The sequence below is a fragment of the Myotis nattereri genome (genome assembly GCF_964212035.1).
Source record: "Myotis nattereri genome assembly, chromosome: 13".
NCBI classification, from domain to species: Eukaryota; Metazoa; Chordata; class Mammalia; order Chiroptera; family Vespertilionidae; genus Myotis; species Myotis nattereri.
Genome location: NC_138088.1, coordinates 49,306,267 through 49,315,833, shown reverse-complemented (window position 1 = coordinate 49,315,833; position 9,567 = coordinate 49,306,267). Strand labels below are relative to the sequence as shown.

Below are 9,567 nucleotides of genomic sequence, written 5' to 3'. Positions count from 1 at the left end.
TTTGATCCATTCAGTTCTCTTTATTCCCTGATGAATGCAAATAATAATCAACAGAGGAAAAGGCATGAAGGCAATATCACCCCTTCATGCTGTTGACTCTCAAGTGAATACTGCAGACAATTGTCTTTGTTGCTTTACGGAAGGGACTTTTGAAATGAGATCTTTCTAAAACAGCAATTTTTCACCACAGGGCTATTTACAAGCCAAGGTAATAATTAAATATGCCCAAGAACTATGAATCTATTCTTCTCTGCCCATACCCTTCATTTTTATAATGGATAATTATAGTAAAAACTTCAATTAACCAGAACCCTCAACTCACATGATTTCCCCTCTTGCCCTCTATTTTTAAAAGAAAGTTGAAAAAAATCACAAGAAATCATTCATGTGAGGGATTTAGTTTGAAAATTTCAAGGGTGGATTATGCTATGTTAAGAAGGAAAAAAACAAACCCTGTTATATTGGCAATACATACATAACTGAACAAGAGCTGGAATTTAAAAAATAAATACTTTTGATGTGGTGGAATTGTAACCTATTTTCTATTCTTTCTGCTATTTTCTTTATTGTTACATAAAAATCAAAGACAAGGGTAATGTATATAAACTCAGCATGTATTCTATAATATTTTCTATTTTACATCCATAGATCGGAAGAGCAGAATTAAGACTGAGAATCCTCAATCCTTTAAACTAATCTGAAAATAAATTTACCAGGACATCCCCTATTCAAAAGCACCAATCTTATTCAAAATCTCACTGCAGTATAAAACTCAGTCCACAAAGTAATTCAGGCTAAATAATCACCCCGAGTTGAAAGCTCATGATACCAAATCCATCTATTTAAAATACTGTTTATTTGTGATTTCACATTAATTAGCATTACATCTAAGAGCAATATCAGATATCATTTATACATTTTCCACAGGACACAGAAATTCATTGGCTCATTCTTTATGCCAAAGCAAGTAAATAGAGGCATTAGCAAAAGGTGCAAATAGTTCACTGTTGTAGTTTAAAAAATATTAATGCACGCTGCATTCATTTAAGATATATATATATATTTTAAAAGTTATGGAAAAGCATAGTTCACAGGTTACTGTTTCTACATTACATTGTAATACAACATAAATGATGTAGAACATAAAAAAAACCCTCAAATACAGAATTAAACTTAAAGTATGCACTAAGAGATTAAAACACTGATTCCAGTAGTTGGTGAGATTTAGAATGAAATTTCCAGCTCTGTTTCAACTTTGCATCATCATACACACACAGTCAAACAGAACCAGCCCAGAACACACAGTTAACAATGTAATATTTTCATGCCAACTCATCCTCCAGAAACACTTTGGATTATTTTTACCCACTGATCACTTTGGATCATTGATTTTACATTGATTTGTGACATCACTTGGGTGAAGGGGGAAAAAACTATATTAATCCTAGGTTTAATTTTTTATTTACATTAGAAAGAAAATTAACTGAAAGGATAAAAACATTTGTAAAAATTAAGAAGTGGTAGTTTTATCACTAGGGGAGGGAGGTTAGACCTACTGACTTTTCCTAGTGCTGCCTTCTAACGATACATCAGTTCCAAGGATATGACCCTTTATAACTGAACTACCAACCAAGAAATACAATGATTTTGGTAGAGAAGCAGAATTTTAGAAATTTGGGACTGGTTTAGAATAAATTACACTTCAAATTCTATTGTGACTGTGAGTCATTATCAAACTAGAATTCTTCTGTTCATGACCCCTCATTTGTCCCCTCCATTCTTTCTTCACTTTCTCATTCTTTTCCTTTTCATTTGGTTATCATATGAGAGCTTCTTCATTCATTAGCAATACTAAGAGAAAAATACATTGTAAGGTTCAAATATGAATCTAGTTATACCTTAAATCCTCTAATCATGTTGATACCAAGTCCCTGGATTCTTGAGTTATATTTGAGTATATTTAGTACCAAGCAGCCTCAAATCTGCTCTGTTGTTAAATGATTGGCTAATTTGCTTATGACATTTTTATACTGAATGGTATACAAACATCTCAACATACAAAAATCGTTTTTGCCAGAGTTAAACTAAATAACCCATGGTAAGTGTACAAAATCCCCTCTGTTGAAAAATAAGGGGCTTTCTAAATGAATAAAAAAGGACGTTCTCAAAAATTATATTTTACTAAAATGACCTTTTTTGGCAAACAAAGTTACTTCAGGTGAGGAAATTTTATACTATGAATAAAATTCCAAATGAATCTTTTCTTATATATTTTTTTTAAAAAAAGTATGTGCCAGTGTATACTAATGCTATAGATTCTTATCTTAGAAGCTTTTTAAAGCATTCTATTAATGCCCATTGAAACAATGGGAACCAAAAAGGTACAGTCGATAATAAATGATAAAAAATTATAATCTGATTACCAAGTAAAGCAGGTGTAGAGAAATAAAAATTCTCTCCCTTGTTCACTGGTAATTTCTTTCCAACAGATATAGAGAAGGCCTGAAGTAATTCAGACAGATATCTGTTTGTGGTGAGTTATAACACTTCATGAAGGTAGCGCTAATCAAAACTAGCAATTTTTTAAAAATTCAAAGCCTTTTTTGACATATAAAACGAGAGATGAATTTGAAAGCTTTTCTTCATAATATGTTTTTCTTTTAGTAAAACCCCTTTCCAGTTCTCAGAGTCCAGTTTGCTACACCCCCCAATCTGATCTACCACTGCATATTAATGATCAACTTAAATGTGGTATTTAAATGTGCAACGTCACATTGTAATAATAATAATTATAAAAAGACTTCCTTTAGGCTTCGACTTTCTCCTTTTTTTTGTTCTTTTTCAGAAAAGAAGGAGTACGGAATTTCTTCTTTTTCTTGGATGGTGATTTTGAAGGCGAGCCTTCAGGTGACAGGACTTCTTCAATTTTCTCAGGAGACTTAATGGTAATCTCGATGTTTTCTATGGTTGTGCTTGTGGTTAACCTGCTTACTTGCTTAGCAAGCTCATCCTCAACATCATGCATGTCATCCTTGCCGTTCACTACCATGACAGGCACTTCCATGGAGATGAAGCTCTTGGAAAATAGCTCATGGTTTTCTACAAAAGGGGAGGGTTTTTTGGTTATTTTATATAGTTAACATCTTTGCAAAACTGAAATGTTTTAGCAATGTACTAAGGCATTATTTAATTCCAATAAGGATAGATCATTTATCTTAATGGATTATACCAGTAGCTCTACTAGCATGAGGAAAATTTTCTTCCATAGTATAAAGGGGAAAGTTGTTAGACCAAAAATTAAGGCTAGATAAGTCCAGTCTGATGACTTGACAGTTTCACTAAAAATCAAGTCAATATAAATGAGGAAGAAAACATATATTTTTCTTTAATTTTGGGTTTGTTTGGGAATCAAAATTGAAAAGGTTTCATGTTTCTGATTGGAAGACATATGATAAACCAATTTTAATTTCACAAATTCTTAAGAATTATGAGTTACCAAAATGCAAAATAAGGTAAGTCAATATAAATGCTGAACAAAAGTAGCACCCCACTTACTAAAAAATATAAAATAATTGGGAGCTTTAAGTAAAATCTATGGCAAACTTACTGCAATCAGGTGTTCAACTTCCTTACAGAGACTCAAATGACAGAGGAATCTTTTTAGATTAACTCAGTAAATGCTATGGGAAATTACATTGAATACCTTCTAATTTTTCAGGGATATTTTGCGGTGACTGAGTTTGAGACTGAATTTGTGAAACACATGAAGCGTCATCTGAGAGTAATTCCTGCTCAGCATCTGTTGGATAAGAGTTTAGTTAAAAGCCATGCAAAACAAAGAAGCATAAGATTTCAGGGAGGTTAGTGCATAAGTCGAATGCCTGCATACACAGAGATGAGAAACTCGTTAGGAATGAGCTGCGCATGCTAACGGTTACCCCATACCTCAATAATTGTGCATCAGGAGGAATTAATGTGTTAGAATTTCTGGCTGTGAATAGAAATTTTACATACATGCTTACCAAGGAAGCATGGCTACTGGCAGCCCAGGCAAATAATACGTATGCAATTAGCCTTTTCTAGGGTGTTAGGAAACTAAAATATACTGAGCAGCCAGATGAAAAGAATTATGAGGCCTCACCAATGATGTTACATTAATGAGGCAGAATGCTTCACTGAATTTTTGAACAATATCCAATTAGTGATTCCTGTCAGAGCAATATTAGTGAGCTAATTCAGAAGGTCATAATGAATGTGGAAGAAACCATAAAGTTATAAATAAAGGTGATGGCTCTAGAGTGTAATATTTGTTACCTGGCATCTTTAGGCTTTCAAAAAATAAGAGATTAAAGAGGGATATTTTACAAAATATAGAAACAGAGAAAGTTCTCATCTTTATGTTAGAACAAACAAATTCAATAATACCACTTAGAACATTTAATATAATTACACTAGAGGACTGGTGCACAAAAATTTGTACACTGGGGGGGGGGGGGGGGGTGTCCCTCAGCCCGGCCTGTGCCCTCTCTCAGTCTGGGACCCCTCGGGGGATGACCACCTACTGGCTTAGGCCCGCTCCCCGGGGGGGATTGGGCCTAAGCTGGCAATCAGACAGCCCTCTGGCAGCCCGGGAGCCCTCGGGGGATGTTCACTTGCCAGCAGGGAGCAGGCCTAAGCTGCAGTCGGACATCCTTAGTGCTGCTGAGGAGGCAGGAGAGGCTCCCACCACCACCACTGTACTGGCAGCCGTCAGCCTGGCTTGTGGCTGAGCAGAGCTCCCCCTGTGGGAGCGCACTGACCACCAGTGTCATAGTGACCAGTCATTCCCAGTTGTTCTGCTATTAGGGTCAGTTTGCATATTACCTTTTTATTACATAGGATAGAGGCCTGGTGCATGGGTGGGGGCCGGCTGGTTTGCGCTGAAGGGTGTCCCAGATCAGGGTTGGGGTCCTGCTGGGGTGCCTGGCCAGCCTGAGTGAGTGGCTGATGGGTGTTTGCAGGCTGGCCACACCCCCTTTAGGGTGGGGGGGCCCCAATGGGTTGCCTGGCCAGTCTGGGTGAGGGGCTGAGGGCCATTTTCAGGCTGGCCAAGCCCCCCGATGATGGAAGCTCCCAGCCTCTCCTTTTTTTCTTTTTCGTTTTTTTATTCTGGGATTTATTTACCTTCTATAATTGAAATTTTGTTGCCTTCAGTGGAGCTCAGAGCCAGCCAGGGCGGGCTGGAAGCTTGGCTTCCTCCATCACTGGAGCAACCAAGCTTCCTGCTCGCTCCAGCTCCGTGGCCACAGCCGGCTGAAAGCAGGTATCTGGGGTTTATTTATATTCTATAATTGAAACTTTGTTGCATTCAGTGGAGCTCAGAGCCAGCCTCAGCAGGCGGGAAGCTTGGCTTCCTCCATCATTGGAGCAACCAAGCCTCCTGCTCGCTCCAGCTCCATGGCTGCTGGCCGCCATCTTGATTGGGTTAATTTGCATATAGTTGCTCTGATTGGCTGGTGGGAGTGGCTTAAGGCATAGCAAAGGTACGGTCAATTTGCATGTTTTTCTTTTATTAGATTAACTAGAGGCCCGGTGCACAAAAATTTGTGCACTCGGGGGGGGGTGGGGAGGGGGGTCCCTCAGCCTGGTCTGTGCCCTCTCGCAGTCTGGGACCCCTTGGGAGATAACGACCTGCTGGCTTAGGCCTGCTCCCGGGTGGCAGAGGACAGGCCCAATCCCTAGGTGCAGCCCCTGGTCGGGCTCAGAGCAGGGCCGATTGGGGAGTTGGGGCGCCGCCCCCTGTCATGCACAGAGCAGGGCGGATTGGGAGGTTGCGATGCCACCCTCAGTCACGCTCAGGGTAGGGCCGATTGGGGGGTTGGGGCACCGCCCCCTGTCACACTCAAGGAAGGGTCGATGGGGAGGTTGTGGTGCCACCCCCGTCACGCACAGAGCAGGGCCAATCAGGGGGTTGGGGAGCTCCCCCATGTCATGCACAGAGCAGGGCCCATCAGGGTGTTGGGGAGCTCCCCCGTGTCACGCACAGAGCAGGGCCCATCAGGGGGTTGGGGAGCTCCCCCCTGTCACGTACAGAGCAGGGCGGATCAGGGGATTGGGGTGCCGCCACTGTCACACTCAGGGCAGGGCCGATGGGGAGGTTACGGCTCTACCCCATCACACACAAAGCAGGGCCCGTGGGGTGGGGGGGTTGGGGCGCCACCCTCTATCACCCACAGAGCAGGGCCGATCAGGGGGTTGGGGTGCTGCCACTCTCACACTCAGGGCAGGGCCGATGGGGAGGTTATGGCTCTACCCCATCACACACAGAGCAGGGCCCGTGGGGTGGGGGGGTTGGGGCGCCGCACCCTGTCACACACAGAGCCACAGGGCGATCAGGAGGTTGGGGAGCTCCCCCCTATCAGGCACAGAGCAGGGCCGATCAGGGGGTTGGGGCGCCTTCCCTTGTCAGGAACAGAGCAGGGCCGATAGGGAGGTTGTGGCCCCGCCCCGTCACACACAGAGCCACAGGGCGATCAGGGGGTTTGGGCGCTGCCCCCTGTCATGCTGATCCCGGTGCCGGGAGACCTCGCGGCTCCGCTGATCCCAGTGCTGGGAGGCATATTACCCTTTTACTATATAGAATAGAGGCCTGGTGTATGGGTGGGGGCTGGCTGGTTTGCCCTGAAGGGTGTCCCGGATCAGGGTGGGGGTCCCTACTGGGGTGCCTGGCCAGACTGGGTGAGGGGCTGAGGGCTGTTTTCAGGCTGGGACTGAAGTTCCCAACTGCTCCTTTTTTCTTTTTTCTTTTTTTTTTTTATTCTGAGCCAGCTTTAGCTCTGAGGCTCCAGCTCTTAGGCCTCCACTCCTGAAAGCAGGTATCTGGTTTGTTTCGGTTCTACAATCGAAACTCTGTATCAACTCCAGGTCTGAGATCCCGGCTAGCTGAAAGCTGGTTTCTGGGGTTTTGTTTAGCTTCTATTTTTGTAACTATGTTTCAAACTGCCATCTCAGAGGCCTGCAGCAGCAGGCGGGGAACGTTGGAGTCCTCCGTCACTGAAGCAAGCAAGCCTCATGTTAGTTTCAAGCTACCTGGCTGCCGGCCTCCATCTTGGCTGGCAGTTAATTTGCATATCGCCCTGATTAGCCAATGGGAAGGGTAGCGGTCGTACGCCAATTACCATGTTTCTCTTTTATTAGATAGGATGAGTCAGGATGACTCCCTTTTGTGACAAAGATATTAATACAATGATAAAACTTCCTTAGTTCTTCCTACTTGATACCTAACATGGAAAAAAATTCTTTAACTACTGGTTCTGTTTTGCTTTGGGTGAAATTTTAACTGTATATTGTAGATGCTCTAAAGCAGGGGTCCTCAAACTTTTTAAACAGGGGGCCAGTTCACTGTCCCTCAGACCGTTGGAGGGCCGGACTATAGTTTAAAAAAAATTATGAACAAATTTCTATGCACACTGCACATATCTTATTTTGAAGCAAAAATACAAAATGGGAACAAATACAATATTTGTATTTGCATGTGGCCCGCGGGCCGTAGTTTGAGGACCCCTGCTCTAAAGCATAGGCTCACAACCTCTTTTGAGATCACAGACTTCTTGTCCCCCACCTTAAACCCCTTTCCCCAAATATTATACATAATTAAGCATATATTTTTAAGACTGCTAATGTACTGTTTGAAGTTTATCCACCCAAGATTGAGAACCCCTGGTTTAAAGAATCTTTTATTCTTGAGAAAATGGGACCTTGTATTCTAGCTGAGTGTTGTCATTAGCAATCTAAAATATAATCCTTACTTAGGATTCTGAAGTCAAAACTCAACCTAGAGCGCCCATGTGCTTAAGAAAAGTCGCATCAGAACCCTAGCAGTTTGCTTTATATTTTGATTTTGAAATTATGATATTGGCACCTTGAGATACCTAGGAACAATAGAGATTTTACAAAGCATTAAAGCCACATACTTGTAAATCTATAATTATATCAAAGTTGAAAGTTTTTAAAAAGTCACAATCTCTGAAATGTTCAAATCTATTAACATATCTACATTTACGTTAGCTAGAAATTCTTTACTCATCTGGGGATTTCACTTTACTTTAGACTTTTTACTACTAATCAGATTATTTTCTGAGGAAAACAGTTTTTACTACATGTTAACATACATGGTCCATGGCAGCTCTTTAAAGTTCAGCCTCATTTATACTCAGGACTGGGAGAGATGACAGAACAATCGATTGCGAAAGAAACATTTCAAAAAAACATTGACTGCCATCCAACTCAAGATGCTTCATTGTTAATAGTATGGTTATCCTAGGCTTAATTTAAAAATCAACTGACCTTCCAGGCCTTGCTGTTTACGTTCGACTGTCTTCTTATACTCTTCAAGTTCTCCTTCTGTGAGATGGCTGAAGGGGTTGGGAGGAGCTGGTGGGCCAAGATCATCATCTTCGAATTGCATGGTCTTGCAAAGAAAAACGTCAACACATTACCAAGAGCTTTACTTACATCTATATACTGATTTACATATATATATATATACAACTTCACACACACATATATAAATGTATGTAATGTTTGTGACACCTTATAACAATCATAAGAAATGATAGAGCAAGATTCTTTTTAAAAATTTTCATGTGAAGAAAATCACTTCATATATAGATATTCACTTGTCAGACAGTTTGTAATTTTGTTCTCTGCCCAAGGTGCAATGCTAGGGACTACACAGGGTTCCGATTTAAAGCAAAATCCAACTGCAAAGGAATGATGAGATCTTGCGAGCCCCACAGCTTCATGTTGTAATCTATATCACTTTAAGAAACTTACCAGGAAAAACATCATTATGAATTTCAGGAACCTTTTCATATGCTTGCTTTCTATTCTGTACCATCAGTCTCTTCGTTTCTTAGAGACAGAGTTTTTCTATTACCAGTCCCTGGTATAGAGTAGTTTCTAAATAAACTTTTGTTAATGTCTAGATTAATAAATAGTTCTTACCAAAAAAAGAAAAGAAAAGAAATGATAGAGCAACATGCTTTGTTTAAAATACTCATATCAGATTAGTGCTTTTAGACTACTGATCCAATGGACTAAAATTGCCAGTGATGTTTCCTCAATAAGCCTATACAGGTCAATTTAAAAAAAACACAAACTAAGCTTAAGTTCTAATAAGCTTCACATAACTACAAAGTATCTTAAAAACCAAGAATTGCTGCATTTCAGAAAGCCTTTGTAAAAAAGTATTAAAAAAATGAAATGGTACCAAAAGAACTTCTCTAAATTTCCTATGAAAATAAACTTGTCTTTGCTCTAGGAAAGAAATTAATGAGATTTTTACCTGGCAGATTGAACCCATGAATTTTTCTCATGCATTTAAAAAAATATATTTTCATTGATTTTTAGAGAGACAAAGGGAGAGGGAGAGGGAGAAACATCCATGTGAGAGCTAAACATCAATCAGCTGCCTCCTGCACTCTCCCTACCAGGGATCGAGCCTGCAACCTGGGCATGTGTCCTAACCAGGAATTGAACCAGCAACATTTCAGTGCAAAGGATGATGTTTAACCCACTGAACAACAC

The 9,567-nt window shown here is 40.8% G+C and overlaps 1 protein-coding gene across 4 annotated transcripts in view; it reads right to left on the bottom strand.

Annotated features, from left to right (window-relative positions):
* Positions 1-1,792: 1,792 nt before the first annotated feature.
* Positions 1,793-9,567, bottom strand: part of ADD3 (adducin 3) — a 131,303-nt gene continuing 123,528 nt past the window's right edge. For 2 of the 4 annotated variants that reach the window (XM_081104735.1, XM_081104734.1), the window contains exons 13-15: positions 8,326-8,449; positions 3,704-3,799; positions 1,793-3,099 (exon numbers count right to left, since the gene is read on the bottom strand). In XM_081104735.1, coding sequence (XP_080960861.1) covers positions 2,807-3,099; positions 3,704-3,799; positions 8,326-8,449 — 513 coding nt within the window. In that variant the 3' untranslated portion in view covers positions 1,793-2,806. The remainder of the gene's footprint in view (positions 3,100-3,703; positions 3,800-8,325; positions 8,450-9,567) is intronic. The other 2 variants (XM_081104736.1, XM_081104737.1) reach the window with 1 other exon arrangement.